Source organism: Rana temporaria, chromosome 3 (genome assembly GCF_905171775.1).
Source record: "Rana temporaria chromosome 3, aRanTem1.1, whole genome shotgun sequence".
In the NCBI taxonomy this organism is placed as follows: domain Eukaryota; kingdom Metazoa; phylum Chordata; class Amphibia; order Anura; family Ranidae; genus Rana; species Rana temporaria.
Window position 1 is genome coordinate 382,082,848 of NC_053491.1, and position 24,622 is coordinate 382,107,469.

The 24,622-nt window shown below is 46.1% G+C and overlaps 1 protein-coding gene across 1 annotated transcript in view; it reads right to left on the bottom strand.

Moving 5' to 3' along the window:
* Window positions 1-24,622, bottom strand: part of LOC120932869 (solute carrier family 23 member 1-like) — a 59,524-nt gene that overhangs the window by 5,220 nt on the left and 29,682 nt on the right. Inside the window, exons 5-10 of the mRNA XM_040345667.1 lie at window positions 21,739-21,920; window positions 8,621-8,744; window positions 6,167-6,323; window positions 5,785-6,038; window positions 2,456-2,620; window positions 1,240-1,348 (exon numbers count right to left, since the gene is read on the bottom strand). Of these exons, the coding sequence (XP_040201601.1) occupies window positions 1,240-1,348; window positions 2,456-2,620; window positions 5,785-6,038; window positions 6,167-6,323; window positions 8,621-8,744; window positions 21,739-21,920 (991 nt within the window). The remainder of the gene's footprint in view (window positions 1-1,239; window positions 1,349-2,455; window positions 2,621-5,784; window positions 6,039-6,166; window positions 6,324-8,620; window positions 8,745-21,738; window positions 21,921-24,622) is intronic.

Genomic DNA, 24,622 nt, shown 5'->3' on the forward strand with positions numbered 1-24,622 from the left:
GTTTTTTTCCAACATACATAGGTGCATGTTTATGTCAGGATTGATGTTGTTACTTTATGCCTAGTTCAATACCAATAAAAAACTCCTTTGGAATAGGGCTGGTTCACAACACAATTACCTTTTTGGTATGGTTTGTGAATACTTATACTCTGTTTTCATTTAATAGAACGCCTTGACCCCTAGCGGATAATTCATCACCTGAAGAAGCCTTAACGGGCGAAACATGTTGGGATTCATCTGTACAATACCGCTATGTAACTAAGGACCATATAAATTGGGTCATAAGTGCATATGTTTTTATATCGATTTAATATTTTAGATTATTGTTCAATAAAAATAGTTTTTTAAAAGGAAATAAACTTTGTTTACCATTATGTTGCACACATAAAGTCCAATTAATTTCTCCTCTTTTTCTCATATAAAGTGATGGCTCATCCACATTAATGCATATATCCACCAGAAATTGCACAGGAATGTGCTTGCGTTCCTGTGTAATTTGAGTGCGGTGCGTTTTCTGAATGGGCTGAAATGGCACTGCACCAAACCAAAAAGTGCACTGCAACTGGATTGCATGGTAATACTGTACCGTGTGATCTGGTGCAGGTAAACACACTGCGTTTTCAACCTTAATTTGGGGTGTCCTTAGCATTGGATTGACACCTGCTGCAGATTGCAAGGGCAGTGCGTTTTGAATGTGGTGTGTGATGTCATCAGTCTGGTGCAGGCAGGATGAAGCATTTGCTCATTCTCATTTCCACCAGTGTGCAGACTGCAACATTGTAACCTGGTACCAGGTCAAAAGGTGAGAGGCTGCAGCAGGGGTTAATCTGACATCAGACATTTGTGAACACAGAGAAAAGACTGCACAGGCACCAATATTTGCATGACTGTGTCATATCTGAGCTGGCATCCCAGTTCACAAATTATATGATGACCCTGTGTGATGCCTGAACAGATGGGTAATGTTATTCTGGAGAGAAAAGCAGATGAAGGCATTGTCAGGGGGGAGTACTGTGATCTCAGTGAGAGGTAATAAATACCTGGCACCGATATACACTGACATATTAAAAGTATGGACTTAACATGAAAAAATGATTGATGACAGTTCCACTTTAATTGGATGTAAAATAAACACTCAGAAGAGTTATGATGAATGGCATATGGCAAAAACAGTCTAATAGCGGTATTAAAAAAAATGATAGAACTGGGACAGTTCACCGAGTAAACTCTCTTCCTTACCCGTTTCTAAAAGTGCTGCATTTTTGTTCACCCAGTTTGGAATGGTCAGGCCACAAAATATGGAAAATCCAGCTATAAATATATTTCTGGAGGAATTCATGTCAGCAAACTGTAAAAAAATAAATAAAACCAGAACAGATCTTCATGTGTACCAAAAGTATTGTATCCAAGGTCTAGAGCAGTGGTTCTCAACCTGGAGTCGGGGACCCCCCGGGGGTCGAATGACAATTTGCCAGGGGTCACCGAATCCTGGGCTATTCCTGAAGCCCGCAACGCTCTCCCAGCCTTTTTGCGGCCGCCCAGCAGGACTGTTCCTGGAGCTCGCAGATGCTCGCTCAGCCTCTTTGCAGCAGCTCATTTAGTTCACGGCATGACTGGGGGGCAGAGACTAGAGGTCAGCTGACTGGTGAGGAATGTAAAGTGGGAGGGGCTGAAAGGAGACCCTATCTCCTGATTTTGGCATAGGTGTCACTTCTGACACAGTGAGTAACACTACCTGTAATTATAGTTCATTTAAATTGGCTGGAGCCATTAAAAGTCCTCACTACAGTTTTCAGATCAGCAGATGACCTTGATCAAAAGCACCTAAGTTGGCTGATCAGAACTCCCCCCAGAACTGCCACTCACCCCACCCACCCACCAGCACTGCCACTTATCCCAACTCCCGCCAGCACTGCCACACATCCCATTACGCCCCCCTACCAAGGCGTAAGCGAAGGAGTAAAAATAAAGAATACATGGAAGGGAGAGGAAAAGAAGGGGAGGAATAAAGAAAGATGGAGAGAAAGAATATGAGAAAGAACAATAAAGAGGGCTAGAGAAAGAAGGGGAAAAAAACACGGAATTAGTATAGAGAGAGATAAAAGGGAAAGAAAGAAGAACATAGAGAAAGAGTGGTGCATCTTAAAATGTACCATAAGGGTTTTTAATACTGTACGAGTGGAAGGGACTCAGGGAGCGCTAAATGTCCGTGGGTTAGGGGCGCAAATTACTTCTCTTGTCTTGCCTTGGGTGCTGACAACCCACACTACGAAAATAATTTTACTGTTAGGGGACCCCACAACTTGGGAAATGTTATCAAGGGGTCACGGCACTAAATAGGTTGAGAACCACTGTTCTAGACTAGAGAGTGTTTTAATTTGTAAGTTTTTCTTAAAGTGATCTTCAAGACATAAAAGAAGAAAAAACAAACACAAAGAACGTCTTTCCCATTCACCTGCAAATTGGACATCCCAACTGCCGCAATTACCCCAAACATCACCAGGAACATTCCGCCGATTACTGGAGTCGGTATAGTGGCAAATATAGCACCAATTTTACCAAACATGCCCAGTAGAAGCATCACTATCCCTCCGAAAACAATGACCATCCGACTTCCAACCTGAAAGGCAGAAATAAATGTTAGAGTCCCATAGAAATAGTACTTCAAAGGAATCCTGCAGGTGGGCCATTACAACGAGAGCCTAACCTTGCAGTTAGCGCCAGTTAGTCACCTAACACTTGGAACTTGATACCATTCACTTCATCTCTCCGACCTGTATACCCCCCTTATGGATTAGAACAATTATTATTATATAGGAAATATATAGCACCAACAGTTTTTCCAACTGTAGCTTTAAATTTTCACCTATTTGGTGATAACTTTCTAATTACGGTACTTTAACAAATTAAAAAGGTAAGGGGAAAAGGGCGTGAAGGAGTTAATTAGAATGGATTTGGGTTTACTAAGGGTTAATAAGAGGTTAAGAAATACAGTTTATACCTTTGATCTCTACACCTGAATGAAATAGTAAATACAATGTAATAGTACACTTGTTACACTATATTACTTAATGACACTGTAGACTATCTGCAAATGTCATTTTATACAGAAGTAGCTGCATTTTGACATCTGCTCCTGCTGTGCAATACAAAGCAACTACCAGCTGTCGATTCGACATCTTGCTGGTAATAGCCGGCGGCGGGCATGGTGGTAGGAGAAGAGAAGCGGGGCGTAAGAGATGCATTCTAGAAACTTTGTTGATGTTTTTGAAGATGTCCCTTTTTTGTTCAAAATCAAATTCTCATGTGATCAATTATTGATACCTAGGTGCAAACCAGAGCTTTGCAAATTGAATTTAGATCAAACCAACCCAAATGGTATACTGTATCTCTGTTTGCCAACACAAAAGCTTTTTTGGACAGAACAGTGAAGCATTAAAACCTCTGTCATGCTTTCTTATGCCCCAAACACACGGTCGGACTTTTGACCGTGCAAAAGTCCGCCGTGACCCCGTCGGAAGTCCGACGGACAAAAAGAGAACAGGTTCTCTATCTAAGGTCCGTCGGCCGTCCGACAAAAAAAGTCAGACTTTTTTTTTTCGGAAAGTCCAGCCCTGTGTACGAGGCATTGGAAGCATTTACCCTCAATTCTTGTCTACAGACAACAGTTTCACCAGACACAAAGCAAAGGAAAATCTGCGGCAGAAATAAAAACCTGAAAAGGGCTCCAAGCCTTCCTCCTATACAAAAGGAAAAGCCATTATATTTCTGGCTTTACTGCTGTTGGAGAGTTTCCCTCCTTTCCTGTCTGGTAAAACATCAGCAGGACAGGAAGTAAGAAGAAATGTCTATAGCAGTAGAACCCCACAGGAGTTCTAATCCTTCCTCCTATGCATGTAGTGTGGGTTTTCAATAGTTATTGATTTACAAGAAACGTAGTAATAGTTTTATGTTAGAAGTAATCACTTCTATCTATATACTGCTTCATCATGCTGTGGGAGTTGGGAACCTCTGACCTTTGCTTTTCAATGGTGTGGTTCAAACCAGTTTTAGCCATTTTTTACCCTGATATATATATATATATATATATATATATATATATATATATATAGGAGACCAGGGGCTAGCCAAGCTGGATTCAGAAGGGAAGTATGTAATACGGGCTATCGCCTCCTGGAACTTCAAATGAAGAAGTTGTGAACCTGGATTGATCATGCTGTATTTATCTAGGTTTTATCATCTGTAAGGCCTTGTACACACGACCGAGTAACTCGTCGGGCGAGACACAACCTTTTCCTCGACAAGTTCCTTGTTAGGGTTGTCGAGGAACTCGACAAGCTTGCTTTGTGTACACACTGTCAAGACAAAATCTCCTCGTTCTCAAACGCGGTGACGTACAAAACATACAATGGCAGTGGAAGTTCGATTCCACTGACACAACCCTTGGGGCTGCTTTTGCTAATCTCATGTTACTGCGTGTTAAAGCGGGGGTTCACCCGCACATGACACTTTTTACCCTTAGCTTCATGCTCGTTTTGTCTAGGGGAATCGGCTAGTTGTTTTAAAATATGAGCTGTACTTGCCGTTTACGAGATGCATCTTCTCCGCCGCTTCCGGGTATGGGCTGCGGGACTGGGCGTTCCTATTTTGATTGACAGTCTTCCGAGAGGCTTCCGACGGTCGCATCCATCGCGTCACGATTTTCCGAAAGAAGCCGAACGTCGGTGCGCAGGCGCAGTATAGAGCCGCACCGACGTTCGGCTTCTTTCGGCTACTAGTGACGCGATGGATGCGACCGTCGGAAGCCTCTCGGAAGACTGTCAATCAAGAAGGAACGCCCGCTCCCGAAGACCCATACCCGGAAGCAACGGAGAAGATGCATCTCGAAAACGGTAAGTACAGCTCATATTTTAAAACAACTAGCCGATTCCCCTAGACAAAACGAGCATGAAGCTAAGGGGATTGTTTGAAAAAACAGTTTTATGGGTGAACTCCCGCTTTAAGTAATAGTTTGGTCGGAGACAATTTGCACTTTTCAGTCTGTTACAGCGTGAAAAATGTGTTATCTCCATTACAAATGCTACTTTTACTCCCGTCTCATACTTTATTCTGAGCATGCAAGGGTTTCTTAGCATACACAACATCGTGTTTCTCATCGAAAACCAGCCTGACGAGGAACACGACGAGGAAATTGAGACTCCCGTCGAGGAAAAAGAGAACTTGTTCTCTTTTTTTCTCGTCGAGTTCCTCGACGGTTTCCTCGATGAAACACGTATACACGACCGGTTTCCTCTGTAAAAAAGCTTTCCCACCAAGTTTCTTGATGGATTCTGTCAAGGAAAACGGTTGTGTGTACGAGGCCTGATACATCTTTAAACCAAGCTGACACAAAACATGTTTTTTAAAAGTTTTATCCCTTCCTTAGGCCACTTAAAATATGTCTTTATTGGAGAGACTTCCCATAATTTATTTTTTTGACAGAAGTGAGAGGAAATCTCCCCCAGTAGGAGGGGCACAGAACAAACAAACAAGAAACCCCAAGAGATGCTCCAATCATTTGGCTGGAGCTGAGCTTTAGCATCCTGTAATGAAACAGTTGATCATAGATATATGTTATGGGATTTGTTGTATTTCTTGAATAAAATTATAAGCATTTGGTGTCCCCTAATATACGGTAGTTGATCATCTTCATGTCACCATCTCCCCAAGTGATGTTTGATGATAGTTGACATTAGCAGACTAATGTGCTCAGGTACCTGGATTGGTGATGTCTCGTACACCTACCCTTGTGATTCCCAGAGCACCAACATTCTCGCTGTATGAAGTCGTGCCATTCCCAGTGCCCCAAGCTCCAGCCAGTAGGCAACCGATGCCTTCTATACCAATTCCTCTGTTGATGGCATGCTTGGGAGGAGGAGGTGCCCCCGAAAGACGAGCGCAAGCGTGGTAATCACCAACTGACTCCACCATGGATGAGATAACTCCAGCCAAGATACCAAACACTCCTTCCATACTTACGGTAGGCATTCCCCACTGTCCTGAAATACAAATAAGAATCATAAACCAAAGTGTTAAGTAAAAAAATGGTACACTGACTTCTGGAGGTTAGGTGAGGCTAGTACTAAATTGGTAAAGTTTCAGCAGCTTGCTGTGTTAGACATGATACCTGGGTAAGGGAAGCGGAACCATGGGGCACGATCAAGTACATTCCCTTTCACATCTGTACGAGCTAAATACCCATATGTATTCGGGCTGGATGGAAAGACATTGGTGATGGTCAGGATGTAACAAATCAGCCAGGAGATCGAAATGCCAAAAAGGACCTGTGCAAAAGTGGAAAAAAAAGAGTCATTGGATAATCTCCTGGACCGTTCTAAACAAGAAAATGGTATAGAATGGTCCAGAAGCTTACATTTTACGTTTTGGGTGTATGTGTATACGTTGTATTGTATACATTGAAAATCTATACACGGAATTACTTTTAGATGAATTGCAATAAAGTTATTATGTTTTATTGGCCTTGTACTTGGAACTATAAACCCTGTTAAATGACAGCACATGCTGTAGGGGTTCTCAGTCCAGTTCAGTTGATCTATAACTTACAAGAACAATAAATAAGAGAGTTATTTGTACTATTTCTACTGCTCAAGTTGTATTGCTGTGTCAAAGCCTGGGAGATACACCACCTGAATTTATGCTGGTGACCTCATCTAGACAAAATACAATGGCAAATTCAAAATCAGGGTAATAAAAAAACAAAAAAAAAGGGGGGGGGGGGATCTTTCAACGGGGATACCTGTTCCAGTGACAATTTTCTAAGGGCCATTTTACACCTGAATTGCACAGGAATGTGGTCCGCGATTTGTGTGTGAATCCGTGTGGTGTGATTTACAGCCCATTCATGTGAATGGGCTGAAATCTCACTGGATTGCACCAGAAGTAGTGCATGCACTGCAATACCATACGATCTGGTACAGGTAAACCCACCGTGTTTGCGCTCTGTGCGTGAGGTGAAGGGGTAGGAATACATTGACAACTGAAGCAAATCGTACACCCAGTGTGTTTTGAATGCAGTGAGGGAAATAAGCCTGGAATGTGGGTTTCCAACACCGTGTTCTGGTGTGAACGAGCCCTAAGAGGGAATTCCCTTTCAATTGTAAATATATTTTCTCTAACTTCCTGTTGCATCCCCAGGACAGAAAGTGAAGAGAAATATCCCAACAGGACAAACACAGAAAAAAATTAACTAACAGGGGTTTTGACCCTTCCTTACCCAATAAAAAAAAAAGTTTTAATAATAAGGCTTTACATTAAAGGGGTGTTCCAGCCTTTTTTTAAGTTTATTAAAAGTCAGCAGCTACAAAAAGTGTAGCTGCTGGCTTTTAATAAACAGACACTTACCTGCTCCACGGTTTCAGCGACGTGCCGGCCTGGGCTCCGCTCCTCGCCCCCCCTCGCCGGCCGGCGTCTTCATTCCTAGCGTGGGCACCCGGCAGTGACAGCTTTCGGCTTCACGGCCGGGCACCCACTGCGTATGCGCGAGCGGCACTGCGCATGTGCGAGCAGCGCGGCGCCGTCCGATTGGACAGGCGCTCGCCTACAGGGAGGGGCTGCAATAAAGCGATTAAGCTATTCGCCTTACCAGCCCCTCGGCGGAAGGAGGAAGTGGGACAGGAAGTCCCACTTCTCCTGAAGCCCCCACTCCCCCCCCAAAAAAAATTACATGCCAAATGTGGCATGTAAGGGGGCAAGGAGCGGATTAAGCCGAAGTTCAATTTTTATGTGGAACTCTGCTTTAATATTTTCTGCTAAAAGGTGTACCTTTCCCCCCCTCTGAGAAAGTTGGGAGGTAGGTCTATAGGTGCTGTAAAGTATATCTAAAGAAGTAGATCTTCTTTTAGTTGTGTATAAAGTAGGGAAGGGTTCAAAGCAGAACTCCAGCCAAAAAGTATTAAGATAAAAACAAATAGCCTAATAAAAGATCAAATCAACCAGCTTTTGCTACAATGTTCAATTCATTGCAGATTTCTCCTGCACACCCTTTTCTGCTGCTAGATGTGCTTGGGTTGATAGCCTGCATTATTCCATCCATATCTGTGTCTGGGTCACCCTGCACATGCCTCTGACTGGACAGTGAAAGGAGAAGCAGCGCAGTGATGAACCTCTCGGTCACTCTGCTCCTCCTCCTATTAGCATGCTTCTTATCAGCACATGACCTGATAGGCTCCTTGTAATGCCTGTTCCACACACAATGTAGCCCTCTTGTACAGGACTGCAAGAGACTAATACCAGGACAGATTTAGGTACTTACACTGCTCACATTTTTTTATTTTTATTTTGTGTGTGTGTATTTTTTTTTTTTTGCTCATTTTCTATTCTCCTTAATTTTCTGTCCCATATACAAATGATGAGAATAGAAGACCATTCTCACCAGAACATGGGTCACACTTGGAAGATTTATATTTTTTTCTGTATTAGTGACAACTAACAATTTAGATTCATCCATCAATGTGTGTCCCAGTACCAGTGGTAACCAGGACAAACAGAGTGAACCTACCCAACAAGAATACAGCAAAAAAAATTAGAACATTAACCAGCGCTATTGCAGATTTGCATTTACCGGGAAAATCTGGAAGATGTAGGTCCTGGAGTATTGCCACTTTCTATTACTTTTAGAGTAATAAGGAATTGGTACTGGAATATTCCTCAGGTACTGAGAGAACAATACTATGAAGAATGTGGTCCTGAAAAGGAGAATGAGATAAACAGACAATGAAAGAACATTGCTGCAAATTACAAAAAATTCAAGACACATTTTGACCAAGATTTTTTTCCTAGAAAGTCAAACTGAAGCCAAAGAAATGGATTTGCAGTCAGATATTGTACTAACAATCTTAATTTTCTTGTTACAGCAGTTGTAGAATGTGCGTGAATATGACTGGACCAGATCCAGTGCACTTCGTAATTGGCACCTAAGCCTCGTACACACGATGAGAATATCAGACGAATAATCGTCAATTTTTTTGCATGCTAGTCTCATATCAAAAACCAATAGGTTTGAAATGAAAATTCTCGTTTGAAAGAATACAACTTCAGAAATGATGTAATGTGTTGTATTGTAATTAGAGATGGGAAGGCCCGGAAAAAAATGGAAATAAATTAGATTTTTATTCCCATAGTGTTTTTTTCTGGGGAAAAAAAAAAAGTGTGCAAAATTTATTTTTTACATTGATAAATAATATATCTATGACATGGTATTCAACTATGTAACACGAAGACCTTAAAGAGAAAGTAAACCTCCTCTGCAAACTTTTACCTATAGGTATGCCTATAATAAGGCTTACCTATAGGTAAGGAAAATATCTCCTAAACCTGTACAGTTTAGGAGATATTTCCAGTGCATGTAGCCAATGACGTCACTGGCGCATGTGCTCTGAAGGAAGGGCCCACATGTGCAATTCCTTCCGAGCCCCTGCCGTGAACGTCGCGGTTCCAGCCACAGTGCCAGAACCCACAAACCTGGAAGAAGCTCCGGGAAAGATATCGGCCATGACAGCGGTGTGCGGGGACAGCTGCAACAGCTTAGTTTTAAGGTAAGTATTTCATAATGAGCTAGTATGCGATGCTAGCTCATCAATCTTGACAAAGTGGGTATTAGCCTTCCTTTAGGAGTGACTAGGCAGAAAGTGTTAACAACTTCAAAGCTGAAGAGCCCCGCCCAGAGGGCGGTCTTACTGGCTATATCCCCTCAGCCTGCACCAAGCAGCTCAATTCGTATAAAGCAGTACAAACATAAAAAAAGAGGGTGGGTGCTGTGTCCTTCCATGAACTCAGAGAAAAGGATTTTACGGTGAGTATAAAATCCTATTTTCTCTTTCGTTCATGGACGGACACAGCCTTAATCTTGACAAAGTGGGACGTCCCAAAGCAGTTTCAAAATGAGGGGTGGGAATAGAATAAAATTAAACTTCACCCCAAAACAAAACAGAGCTTCTCACCTGAGGAGTTGTAACTCTAAACATCCGCCTGTAAAACTTTGCGGCCGAAGAAGCATCCAAAGATGCATTCACATTAACTTGTAAAATTTTGTGAAAGTGTGACCGGGCGACCAGGTCACCGCCTTACACACCTGGCAAACAGACACTTGATGTCAGAAACCCCAAGAGACACCATTGGCCTGGTCGATTGCATCATGCCAGGGAGGCGCCCGACCCTTTCTGGCGTAAGCCTGATCACGATCTGTCGGATCCACCTTGAAATAGTGGCCGATGAGACCTCATGGGACCAGCCACCGAAACAAACAGTGAGTCTGACCTCTGGAATGGTGCAGTAGCACATAAGTATACTCTTAGAGCTTGGACAACGTCCAAGGAATGTAATGCCACCTCTCTAGGGTGCGACGGATGAGGACACAAGGATGTAAGTACATTGAGATGGAAGGCCGAGACGACTTTAGGTAGAAAGGAAAGCTGCGGACACAGCACCACCTTATCCTTGTGGAAGATCAGATAAGGAGCCTTGCATGACAAGGCTGCCAGCTCCAAAAGTCGTCTAACTGACGTGACTGCCACCAAAAAGACCACCTTCTGAGAAAGTGTCAACAAGGGAATCTCCCTGATCTCTTCAAACGGTGGTTTCTGAAGCACCGAGAGGACCAAATTCAAGTCCCACGGAGGTAGCGGAGGATGGACCGGAGGGGCCACATGCCAAACCCCTGTACAAATGTTCTCACTAGAGAGTAAGCCGCCAGGGGTCGATGAAAAAAAACAGCCAGTGCAGATATCTGCCCCTTAAACGTGCTTAGCGCAAGCCTTTGGTCCACCCCACGCTGTAAGAACAGCAGGACTCTGGACACCAAATAAGTCAGTGGATTTCAGCTTCTTGTTCCTCCTTGATGGTTGACATATGCCAGTGCCGTGGCGTTGTCCGACTGGATCCTGACTGGATGCCCCTGTAGCCTCTGAGACCATGTGGAGAGGCACAGCCTGATCGCCCGAAGTTTCAGGACATTGATCGGCAAGTGGGAATCCTCCGGAGACCAGCGACCCTGGGTCGACTGAACCCCCCAGACTCCCCCCCCAACCGGTAAGGCTGGCGTCCGTTGTGATGACTATCCAGTGAAAAGGAAGGAACAACTTCTCGGACAGGAGTGCCAGTGAGGTCAGCCACCAAACAAGGGAGGTCCTGACCAGGTGTCTCACCTAGATTTGATAATCCAGGGATGATGGGCGCTTGTCCCATCTGGACAGAATTTCCTTCTGTAGCACTCGTGTGTGAGATTGCGCATATGGTACCGCCTCAAAGGAGGCCACCATGAGGCCCAGTGCTCGCATGCAAAAGCGACCATTTCTGGGATGTCAACTGCCGCACCGCAGCCTGAAGGGTCTGCAACTTTTCCACAGGGAAGAAAAACTAGGCGTTGAGTTGGTACCATCACTGACTTCTGAATGTTCAGTACCCAACCAAAGTGTCGGAGGGTTTAACGGGTTATAGACACGCTCACCTCTAATTCTGAGGCTGAAGCGGCCCTCAGAAGCAGGTCATCCAAGTAGCCCACGATAGCGATGCCACGTTGTCTTAGTAGAGTGAGAATTGGGGCAAGCACCTTGGTGAACACCCTTGGTGCCGATGCCAGGCCAAAGTGGAGAGCTACAAATTGATAGTGGTCTTCCCCGACCGCAAAACGCAGATATCTCTGATGTTTTGTGCATATGGGGACATTTAAATAGGCATCCCTGATGTCCAAGGATGCCAGAAAGTCCCCCGGCTGGAGGGCAGTGATGACAAAGCGAACCGATTCCATCCGGAATCTCTGTACCTTCACAAAGCAATTGAAGGCCCTGAGGTCCAGAATTGGGCGAACGCCCTCCTTCTTTGGTACTATGACCAGATTGGAGTAAAAAGCCTGAAACCGTTCCTGTACTGGGACAGGAATAACCACCCCACGTTTCAGCAGGTCTAGCTGGAGGTTGGAGGGAAAGAAATCTGTTTGGTGGGCAAGATAGAAATATTAACTTGTACCCTGAAGACACTACTTCGCAAACCCACCGGTCGGGCTCTGAGATGTCCACCGGGTCACGAATTCGCAAAGACGTCCCCCCACCCGAGAGATGGGTGAGGGCAAACCTTCATGCTGACGTAGCTTTGTCTGCAGGTTTGTTGGGTTTGCGAAACCAGGGACGTCTCTGTCCCTAAGCAGGCGCTTTATCGGCCTTAGGTCTTTTACCTGCCGCACTGGGCGGATGAAAAAAACGCTTGTGTGCGGTGAAGAAGGGCCTTTGCCTACTGCGTGGCTCCTTCCCCTTTTTGGACTGTGTGCTTTTACCTCCTGTGGCATCTTTAATTATGTCATCCAGGGAGGCTCCAAATAGTCTGTCGTCCTTAAAGGGCAAGTCCATTAGGGCCTTCTTGGAAGATTGGTCGGCGGACCAAATCTTTAACCAAAGTAGACGGCGTAACACCACCGCCTGACTTGAAGCCCTGGCCAGCAGAGGAATAGTGTCCCAGGCTGATTCGCAAAGAAATTTTAGGCCTTGTACTAGTTGGTCAGCTAGGGCTACCTCGTTCGGGGAAGCCTGACGTGCTTGTAACCCATTGAGCAGCATCTTTGCCCATTCCGTGAGTGTCTGAGACACCAGGGCCCCAACTATGGTTGGGCGTACCACCGAACCCACTACCGTGTACAGGTTGCGGGTAATCGCCTCAGCCTTCTTGTCCACAGGGTCTTTGAAGGCGGGAGCCCCCTCCACCAGTATGGTGGTTAGCTTGTTTAGTCTGGACACAGGAGGGTCCACTATCGGGGGCAAGGTCAATTTTTTCAAGAAACTCTCTTCAAGAGGGTAGCGCACCGCCAGATTTTTAGGGACTGAAAAAACCTTCTGTGGTTTATCCCACTCCTTGTATAAAAGTTTGTCTGAATAAGACACACAAGTAAACACTTTAGCAGTGCGGGTTGCCTTACGGAACCCAAAGGGGGCCGGCGTGTCTGCTGCTTCTGCAGACCCCTCTATCTTTTGAGTATCTCGCACTGCGGTGATAAGGTCACTTACTAGAGCCCTATAGCGTGCTGACCTGGGTCCGAAGTCGTCCTCACTGTCTGGGCGATCTTGGTCCGCATCCTCAGATGCCACAGAGCCAGGGTCATGAGCGCTAGCAGGACCCGGCTCCGCATCTGAGTTGTCCCCAGAAGATGGCAGGGGGAGGGGGCGCTTTCTAGCCCCCGTTCTCCCACGTGCTGCTTCCACCTTGGCCACAAAGGCATCTAGGATTGCCGACATAGCGTCCACCGATACATCGGGTGCAGGGGCATCAATTGCCAGCTCAGGTGTCTCGGGGGGAAAAAAAATTCTGCTTCTGACGTCATGCAGTCCACACACCTGACACAGGGTACTCCCATGCAAGTAACCCACCCTCCTAGCTGCAGCAGAGACGAGGGGTTCACCACCCAGGAACAGTAGTAAGATGGTTTGCTAGCAGAGCTGCTTCCTCTAGCAGAGTGTGTCTGTCGACCTGTGCTTATTCAAAGCTACGATCGTAGGCTGCTTGTGGGGCTGCTACTTTTGTCAGTTTTTTCAGACTGATCAGTCAGCAGCGTGTATCTGTTTGTCTGGCCGTTTTTAAATGGTCTGATCGATGGTAAAATGGCCTCCTAATGTGACACTAGAGGCCAACAGTGCGTGGGCCACAAAAGCATGGCCGCCAGCATAGATGAGTGTGGGATCTACAGGAAAATGACCTGCCGAGCGGGTGCTAGAGGCCTACCCAGCACGGCCACAGGAAACAACGATCGTTCAGAGAGACGCCGTATCTGGGAGCCTAGAGCAAAAATGCGGAGGCTGCCGTGCAGCCGCTTAGCAGAAAACCACAGTGCAGCAGAGTAAATACAGCAGTCAGTACACATCAGCAGGAATCACCAAGAACATGGCCGCCGAGCGTCGCTAGAGGCCAATACAATGCGGCCACAAGAACATGGCCGCCAGTGCAAGTAAAGCAATAAAGCATGGAACACAGCAAAAATGGCCGCTGACAGCATGGAGCAGGACACACAGGTAAGCAGAATCTCTTATGCAGCTTCATACACTAATTTAGTGACTCATGGTTCCCCAGGTGAAGCTCCCCAGAGGAACCCCTGCACGGCAGCTAGCTCAGAGATCCTAAGGAGGAGGGAGGGGAGGGAGGGGAGGGAAGGGAGGGAGAGGAGAAGGGGGATAGGGCCCTTTACTAAGCAGGGGATTACTACTTACCCTTCCTGAGGGTTGTGCTGGAAGCATCCTAGACAGATCATCTCCCGCATGGTGACGGAGGTGACTGTCAGCCTGGCTGCTGCGACTTGGCCCTATGGACCGGTCATATGCGCGCCCTGGAGCATCTAGCTCACGGCCACCCATAGAGCGACGGGCATGTCGTGGAAGACCCAGTGCACACGCTCAATGGCCGAAACTGGGGGGACTACAAGGATCTGGGATCCAGCCTGTTGCCCAGTCGGCAGTTGATCAAAGATCACAGGAAAATAAAACCCTCCAAAAAAATCCAAAACTGAATTTGAAATAAAGCCTCTAGGCCTAAGGACGCGAAGGGAGCCATGTCTTTTCCTTAACTAGGCAGAAAAAAACTGAGCTGCTTGGTGCTGAGGGGATATAGCCAGTAGGAGCGCCCCCTGGGCGGGGCTGTTCAGCTTTGAAGTTGTTAACACTTTCTGCCTAGTCACTCCTAAAGGAAGGCTAATACCCACTTTGTCAAGATTAAGGCTGTGTCCGTCCATGAACGAAAGAGAAATGTAATTTTAACCTCTTCATGCTGACGGTATACATATGTGGCCTCTCAGCAGGTGGGCCTCAAAGGAGTTGTAAAGGCAGAAGGTTTTTTATCTTAAAGCAGCCCCCCCAGCACCCCCCTAATCACTTACCTGAGCCCCTACTCTCTGCAGCAATGGATACGAGTGTCTTAGCAGTCCCAGACACTACATTTGATTGGCTGAGACACAGCAGCAGTGGCACCATTGGCTCCCACGGCTGTTAATCAAATCAGTCAGCCAATCAAGGAAGAGAGGGGACAGGGCCGAGCCGTGGGCTCCCAGTTTGAATGGATACACAGAGCTCTGACTCGGCTTGGGTGACCCTGTAGCAAGCTGCTGGCTGAGGGGGCACTCACCAGGAGAGCAGAATAGGGACCCGAGAAGAGGAGGATCCTGGCTGCTCTGTGCAAATCCAACTGCACAGAGGACGTAAGTATGTGTTTGTTATTAAAAAAAAAAAAACACGAGACCTTACAAATACTTTAACCCAGAGCGGGCTTATGGAAAGCTCCCCATCTCTACTCTCGATTGAGAGCTTTCTGATCATGTGACCGCCAATCATGGTGGTCACATGATCAGAAATCCCACCCTGCCTCTCGGCATCAAAAACAGCTCAAAGGGCTGGGAGGTGTTGGCGTTAAGGGGTTAAATTACAAAATGGCTCAAGCAGCAATTTATTACACTGTACTCATTTTTTTTAACACAATGGAGTTGTTATTTAAAAAAGGGGGGGGCGTGGCCAGGCAGCTGATGTAACCGGACGCACTTTCAGCTCGCTCCGCCGAATCTCCTGACATCCATCCTTACCAGCACCCATCCTGCCTGGTTTTGAAGCCCGATCGCTTCAGAACAGAGCCCTGACCACCCCGGTGCCCTCCGTTCCTAGATCCGAGGAGGATGTCGGCGAATAGGAAGCAAACTACGTCCCGGACCGCAGACAGCATGGCGATCCAAGATGGCGCGCAGGCCTCCCGCACCGCCAAAGAAAAGCACAGGGATGGAGCGGAGAGGCTCTTTTCCAGAGTACTGGCTACAGATCCCGGCACTTACCCAGAGAGGCAGAACGAGAGATCCGGGGGTTCATCCGATGCGGACGATACTGTCCCCCTGGAGGATGGCGGAGGCCCGGAATTCACATGGAGTGACGTGAGTACACCTAATGGCAACCCCACTAGGCCGCAGTCTCTCCCCAGTCCTGCTTCTGATAATGAGCCCTCACTCAGAGACATTTTTGCAGCTATTAACACATGCAATACGTCCCTAACTGCCCTGACTGCTGACATCAAAGGGGTTAAGGCTGAAATAACATTTCTGAGGCAAGATGCACAAAAATTGAGGGAAAGAACCTCTGCTGTAGAAGGCAGGATAAGCTCCATAGAGGATGACATGGCCCCCATGCAAAGGGATCTCTCATACAACAACCATCTCCTTACTCAGCATTCATCCCGTTTAGAGGAATTAGAGAACAGAATGAGAAGGAATAACGTGAGGCTGGTGGGTTTGCCTGAAAGAGCTGAAGGAAAGAACCCTGTCGAGTTTATTGAAAATTGGCTGGTGACTGCTTTTGGCAAAGAGGCTTTCACTCCATTATTCTCAGTTGAGAGAGCACATAGAGTGCCTTCCCGGCCTCTGCCACCGGGGGCCCCTCCAAGACCCTTTCTGTTCAAACTGCTCCATTATAAGGATAGAGATGCTATACTACGCAATGCCAGGCTCAAACCTGAAGCCATGAAGATAGATAATGCAAAAATCTCTTGTTTCCCTGACTTCTCAGCTGAGTTACAAAAGCAACGTGCTAAGTTTATAGACATTAAACGCCGTCTCAGGGCTCTGGACATAAAGTATGCTATGCTATATCCCTCCAAACTAAGGGTAGAAGCGCTGGGCTCCGTTCACTTTTTTGACCTTCCGTCTTCAGCCGCACAATGGCTGGACAGAGAGGAACGCTCACTCCGGGATGGTCGTATCCAACGCCGCGCTCAACAGGATGGGTGATACACCGATTCAATTACTACTGATAAATACCTGTTTGCTCTTGTTCCAAGGCGGAGAAGCTGCTGATGCTTAATCCACACTCCACTAATTGGGCTATTCGTTTTAGCTGTTGAGAAGTTTGAACGCTTTGGTGCACTTCCACTGTTGCCCCCATGTGGATCTGGCTTAGGCCCCACCTCGCCTACGGGCACATAAGTTTGGCCATGTTGGCCTATGGTTATATGACCTTGTTCTCCCTTTTACTGTCTTTTCACCTACTGGACACCCTTGCTGTGGGACCATTTCTACCCGTCATGTTCCGACCACACCCTGAATTTGTCCTCTCTCTTGTGACTACCTCAAGTACCTATTATATGATGTCCTCTGCCTTATTTTTGCTACCAATGTCGCATGTATCGCATGCACTGTCCGGGTCCATGTTCTCCTTGCCGGTCTGCACTACTGTCCTGCTACTCAGCACTGTAGTACTATCATTCCCATACATGTTTTACCTGTTCCTATACTACAATGGCTGCACTGACTAGATTTATGTCCTGGAATGTAAGGGGACTAAACAACCCGGTTAAACGCCTGGCCGTGCTTCGCACGATCAGGCGGATAGCTGCTGATATTATTTGTCTGCAGGAGACTCACCTCCCCCCGACCTCCACGCCCCAATTTGCGATAAGGCAATTTAGCCACCAATTTCATTCCACTTTCTCAGTATACTCGAGGGGGGTGAGTATCCTGGTCAAGCAGGGCACACAGTTCACTGCCCTGAAAACGCAAATTGATCCGGATGGAAGGTATATTTTTATCTTATGTTGTATACACGGTACCAAATGTATTTTGGCTGGAATTTATATTCCCCCTCCTTTTTCATCTAGCATATTGAAGATATTGACTGACTTCATGGCCCGCTTTACGGGTATACCTGTATTAGTGATCGGGGATTTTAATAATTGTCTAGATACTGCTAGGGATAGGATGTCTGCGCGGGGAGGGGTGGGGGGGCAGGGAGGGAGTGGGCCTACTCCGTTTGCCCGTTTACTGGCGGAAATGGGTCTCACAGATGTTTGGAGGGTCTATAATCCAGAGGCCAAAGTTTACTCCTGCCAGTCTGCCTCTATTGGATGTCTATCCAGAATTGACCTAGGTTTGGGGAATGATCTGCTTTTACCAATGTTGGAGTCTTCCCAATATCACCCCAGACAGGTATCGGACCACTCCCCACTTTCAATAGACATCAGGTGTGGGGCCCGCAGGGGTAACACCCTCTGGAAGCTCAACCCCTTTTGGCTATCACTTATCCCAGATCCTGACCCTATCCCGGAACTCCTCACAAATTTTCTTGAACGAAACTTGAACACTGCAGCATTAGACGTGGTATGGGATACGACCAAAGCCTTCCTAAGAGGCCAATTTATTAGGGAAATCTCCAAGGTTAAAACGTCTACAAAGCAATGGGAAATGTCAGTGTTAGAGGAGGTGCGATCCTCTGAAGCCAAGTATATTGCAGACCCCACAGACGATAATAGAAGATCGTGGTTAGCGACTCAAACCTTACTTAAAGACCTGTCCATGCAGTTAGCTGAAAATAAACGCTTTTTCCTACAACAGAGTCACTTTGAAGAAGGTGAAAACACAGGCCATATGTTAGCATTACTCGCTAGATCACAACAGTCATCATCTTACATTGCGTCGATCACGAATCACGCGGGGTCCCCTTGCCACTCAACTAAAGAAGTTATAGAGGCCTTTAAACTTTTTTTTCAGGATGTCTATTCCTCCAAAGTTAATCCCACTCAGGACGAAATCCACTCGTTCCTAGACAAATACCCCATTCCGTCTTTGTCTGCCTCAGATGTTGCTCTACTTAATGCCCCTCTGACTGAGGAGGAACTACTAGAAGCACTGGCACACTCGAAAAACGGCCGAGCCCCAGGGGCGGACGGGTTACCATCTGAGGTATACAAAAGATATGCTACCCAACTCCTCCCTGCTTTACTCAAGGTCTATAACCATGCACTTGACACAGGTTTCCTCCCCCCATCCATGAATGAGGCCCTTGTGGTGGTTCTGCTGAAGCCCGGTAAGGAACCCTTGTCACCGGACTCCTACAGGCCAATTTCGCTTCTGACATGTGATGTCAAGCTGTTGGCCAGGGCTCTGGCTAGCAGGTTGGCGAAATGTATACAAAAGGTGATTCACAGGGATCAGTCTGGATTTATTCCAACGAGGTCTACCTCACAGAATCTGCGCAGACTCTTCCTGAACTTACAAATCCCCCCAGATAATGTGGGTAACAGGGCGGTTCTATCGTTGGACGCCGCCAAGGCGTTCGACAGCGTAGAATGGCCCTATCTTTGGGAGGTCCTGGCTCGGTTTGGGGTGGGGCCCACATTTTTGAAATGGGTTCAGCTCCTGTATAGCTCCCCGACGGCGAGAATGCGCATCAATGGGGAAGTATCAGAACCCTTTCATCTCGCTAGGGGCACTCGGCAGGGGTGCCCTTTGTCGCCCCTGCTGTTTGCCCTGGCTCTCGAACCATTGGCCATACATATCAGGCACATGCAGGACATAGTGGGGTTTCAGAGAGGGCCTAGGAAGGATGTGGTTTCCCTCTACGCTGATGACACTCTGATATACCTGGGAGACACAGACAACTCTCTACAAAATGTCATGAACCTGATTGCTGGCTTCGGTCAGCTCTCGGGTTTCACTATCAATTGGAACAAATCTGTTCTTATGCCCTTAGATCCCCTGCCGGGTCCATTGCCTGAGTGCGCAAGGGACATCGCTGTGGTGGATGAATTTCGATATTTGGGCATACAAGTCACGCCATTCCCGCTTAACTACCTAGACAAAAACCTGTCACCATTGCTACAGAAACTCCGCCTAAAATGTTCAGCCTGGAGGAAGTTGCCACTATCTGTGACTGGTAGGGTCAACCTCATTAAGATGGTATGGGCGCCTCAGCTCCTATACATCTTTCACAATTCCCCAATCTGGATCACTCATAGATGGTTTACTCGGATAGACTCTCAGTTTAGGGAATTAATTTGGGGGGGTAAATCACCTCGTATTAGTCTACACTCACTGCAGCTCACAAAAGACCAGGGGGGTTTAGCAGTCCCACACTCTAGATTCTATTTTATAGCCTCGCAACTCCAACATCTTGGCAACTGGGGAGTGGTAGATAGCTCTGACCCGATTAGGTCACTGATGGTCCCGGTGGATTCGGCTCTCCCGGCTCTGGTGTATCTGGAGGCTGGTCTTACCCAGTTCCCTGATACTTTTCCCACAATAGGCCTGTTGAACAAACTATGGAAGTATGTGAGAAGTATTTTTAAACTTAAATCAATCTGCCAGTTCACTCCAATCTGGAGAAATAAATACCTGGGGGAACTCTTTATTCTGAAGGGCTTCGGCTCATGGGAAATTCTTGGGATACATTACGTCACCCAGTTGTTCTCTGGTAATGTCTTTAAAACTTTTGCTGCCATGAAAGAGGACTTTGGCTTACATAACACTCAATTCTATCAATATCTACAGTTGAGACACGCAGTACAGTGCGAGAGTAGACTCTCCCCGTTAGTTGTGACAGCACACCCGTTGATGAGAGATGTGCTCTCCACGGAGGATAGAAATGGCATGATTTCACGGGTCTATGCAAGGCTACTTCAACATACACATGATGCCAGTAAACTTCCTTGTAGACGTGGGTGGGAGCGTGACTTGGGACCTATAGACGGGGAAACCTGGGAGTTGTGTCTGACATCTGCCCCCTTAGTCTCAGTCTCTGCTTCCCAGAGACTGTCCCACTTATATCTACTACACAGGGTGTACAGGACCCCGGCTAGGCTACACAAGTGGGGCTTTAGAGACACCCCCTTGTGCCCTAAATGCACCGCACAAAATGGAGATCTGCTGCATATGATGTGGAAGTGCCCCAAACTATTTCGGTATTGGAAATTTGTTCTGGATACTATAGCTCAGGTGTTTCAGATACCAGTTCTTACTGACCCAGTGGTCTGCCTCCTTGGTGCCTTGGAACTACCTGACCTGTCACCAAATGGCCATACTGCAGTGCTACGACTGCTTTATCTTGCCCGCAAGGAGATTGCTAAACTATGGATCACCCCTAGGGTACCAACGGGTGCGCAATGGGTGAAACAGGCTAACAGTATTTTAATACGTGAGAAACTAACATATCAACACCGGGGTGCCTTAAAAAAGTTTTACTCTATGTGGCAGCCATGGCTGGATGTACCGGGACTGGGTCCCTTGCAATTGGTGAGAGACAGATTGCTACAGGGATAGAGTATCTTACTTTAGTGAAAGGGAGTGTGATGGTGCTGCGGGTGGGGAGAGAGAGAGGAACATGCTACATCATTTATTGGAGAACCTAAAAAGGCACGGAGAATATGATAGAGGTCCACAGCTTTCTTTCTTTCTTTCTCTTTCTTTCTTTCTTTCTTTCTTTTTCTTTCTTTCTCTTTCTTTTTCTTTCCTCTTCTTCTCTTTTCTTTCCTCCTTCTCTCCTATTTACCCTCCTCCCTTTCCTTCCAACTTTAGTTTATTTCACTTTCTTTTACCTCCTGAGATTGCAGTCGGATGCATCTGCACACAGTCAGATTACGTTTCCCAGGGTGATGCTACATATGACATGCAGTACTGTAAAGTATAACATTTTCTCATGATTGTACTGTTTATGGATATGTTGGATATAGGATTATATCCTGATTCTTCCCTGTAAACTGCAAATAATGTTGATCTGTCTGTGTACAATTATATGATTGTATTCCTATCTGTATACAATAAACTTGCTTTTTGATTCAAAAAAAAAAAAAAGGGACCCATCTTCCCTGACCTTAACAGCTTTATACTCAGCTTAGTGTACTCAGTGGCTTACAATTGCCTACAAGCTCATATATGTCTATCCCAATCCATATACAATTTTCACTCACATGGCCGATATCCCCCAGTGTGCTCCAGCGTCAGAACCAGCAGACTCGAAGAGAGGCAGTGCGATTAGCGTGATAGTAGGTGCGATAGTCAATGGGCCAATGAATCGCATGAGGTAGCCGATTAGACCAGAAAATCCAACAAATATTTGGAAACAAGACGCGACCATAATGGCCCCCTGAACCTGAAAAATCAAAGCATAAAAGGGTATCAGGAAGAGGAGATATGGGAAGAAAGCCTACAGATAATGGGGTTATTAGATAGACTCCTTTTGAACAGAAACTGACAAAAATGGAGAGAAAATGTAAGTGTTACTAAACCCAGGACCCTGCATTCACTATATCTGATCTCCCACAGTACACAGAATATGAAAATGCAATTATTTTAGTAAAGATAAACTGCTAAATACCTTTTCTCATCAGCAGTAAATATCAGTTTTACCATCAGTGCCTGGTTAAAGCTTGTAGGAGTTGTTTTCACTCTCCTCTAACTATCCTATGAGGCTGTAGGACCCCTGAACCCTCTGTTTGGACAGTGCCGATTGGCCCTGTGCTGATCACATGCACCCTCCCCCCAAAAAAGCTCTCTAGCAATACACACCAAACTAAGCATGTGCAGAGTGCCTCCCAGGGCTTTGTACTATGAGGAGATGGATTGCGGACTGTGAAAGAAGGGGAGGATCAGAGAAGACATGATCAGATTTACACATTGCAGAGGATTAGCCGTTTAGGTTCCATAGTGAGTATAACAAGCATGTTTTACTGCATATACAGACTGATGTCAGAAAGGCGATTAGTTGAAAGAGATTTAGGTTGGTGACAAGAGCACCAGCAACAATTGCTCTTCATTTTCCTCCATGGACTTTTCTGACAAGAAAGTTACAAATGCATTAAGTGGTTGTAAACTCACTTTTGGACTTCTACCTATAGGTAAGCCTAGAATAAGACTTACCTATAGATAGTGGAAACATCTCCTAAACATGCGCCATTTAGGAGATATTTCACTTGTAGTCTGCCAAAAATTCCAACGGCGCATGCACGGGGAAGAAACAAAACAAAGTGCCGTTTCTTTTCTAGCCTGTTCCGTTAATGGTGGCTCCCGTGCACAAGCGCGGGAGTGAGGTCATGCGGCTCCGGCGAATCACAGAGCCGGAGTCAGCGGCCCGGAAGGAAGAGGGGCCAGAAGATGGACGCTGCCTACACAGGGGACATCACTGAATTCTGCAGGATTCTGCAGGTAAGTGTCACATAATGGGCTAGTAGGCAGTGCCTACTAGCCCATTATGCTTTTCATTTGCAGGCTTTGCAGCAAGCAAAAGAGGAAGTAAAACCCATCAGGGTAAACCAGGTATAACTGAATGATGAGGTCCCTTTATGGGTAGAACTGCAAATTGCTGAATGAGTGCGATTTGTAGCAGAATACATCTACCCAATGCTGTAGCATGGGTTTGACTTGTAGCACAGACAAATTGTCAGTGACTAGCAACTACAGGGAGTCCCCAACTTACGAACGAGTTGGGGACTTTCCTGTTTGTAATCCGGAAATGTTCGTAAGTCGGGCCGCGGATGCGCAGAACGGCAATTACGGACATTTCCGATGTTTTGTCGAATTCTGTTGTGCACATGCGCGGCCAATTATGGACTATTCCGAAATTTTCCGAGGCTCCGTCTGGCCGCACATGCTCAGAACGGTAGATGGTCCCCGCAGCGTCCTGTTTATAAGTAGGAGTAGTTCGTAAGTCGGGCGTTCGTAAGTCGGGGACCCCCTGTAAATAGCTAGCTGCAAGTCACTGTTAATAACTGTTGGCATTTTACAATTTGTGGTAGTGTTTAATCTTTGCTACAAAACCACTTGTCTGACATATTCTAATTTGGCAGTTTCAACTTTTCACTTGCTAAAATGTTTTTTTTTATTGCTGTCCATTACTTGTTATACTACAATTCCAAGTTACAGCCTGTGGGTCTGTACAATCAGAATTGTTGCGTGTGTAAGGCAATCTTTACAATCAATTAGGTAGATTCAGAAAGAGTTAGGCCGACTTATCAGTAGATAAGTCGACCTAACTCAGAATCTACGCCGACCTATGTTTAAGCGTGTGCTCAAACAGAGATACGCTTAAACATATCTAAGATAGGACAGCTTGCGCCATCCTATCTTAGGTTGCAATATTTTGGAAGGCCGCTAGGTGGCGCTTCCATTGCGGCCGGCGTAGAATATGTAAATGAGTTTACACGCCGATTCACGAACGTATGCCCGGCCGCCGCAGTCGATTTACGCCGTTTCCGTAGCGCATTACAGGCCTAAATTTATTCCATCTATTAGGTGGAATAACAATGTTAAAGTATGGCCGCCGTTCCCGCTGCGAGATTCGATTTTTTTACGTTGTTTGCGTAAGTCGTCCACGAATCGGGATTTACGTCGTTTACGTCCACGTCTAAATCAATAGGCCCGTGCGGCGTATGTAACCGCAATGCACACTGGGAAATGTAGTCGCTCGGCGCATGCGCAGTGAAAAAAAACGTCAAAAATTTGAGGTCAAGCCTCATTACCATTAAACACGCCCCCCTCCAAGTCATTTGAATTTGGCGCCCTTACGCCCGCCCGCTTTAGGCTACGCCGCCGTATATTAGCAGGCAAGTATATTGAGAATCATTACTAGCCTAGCTAATTTACGGCGGCGTAGCCTAAACAGGCTAAGCTACGCCGCCGTAACTTTGCACTATTGTACCTGAATCTACCTAAATATTCACAGGAATGTGATTTTTTATTTTGATTTTTTTATTCTTTATTTATCCAAGAAGACACAATAAAAACATGGAGGTGTACAGACTGAACATGATATAATCAGGTTAGGACTAGAACATTGTACTATGTTGTTTGCCTACA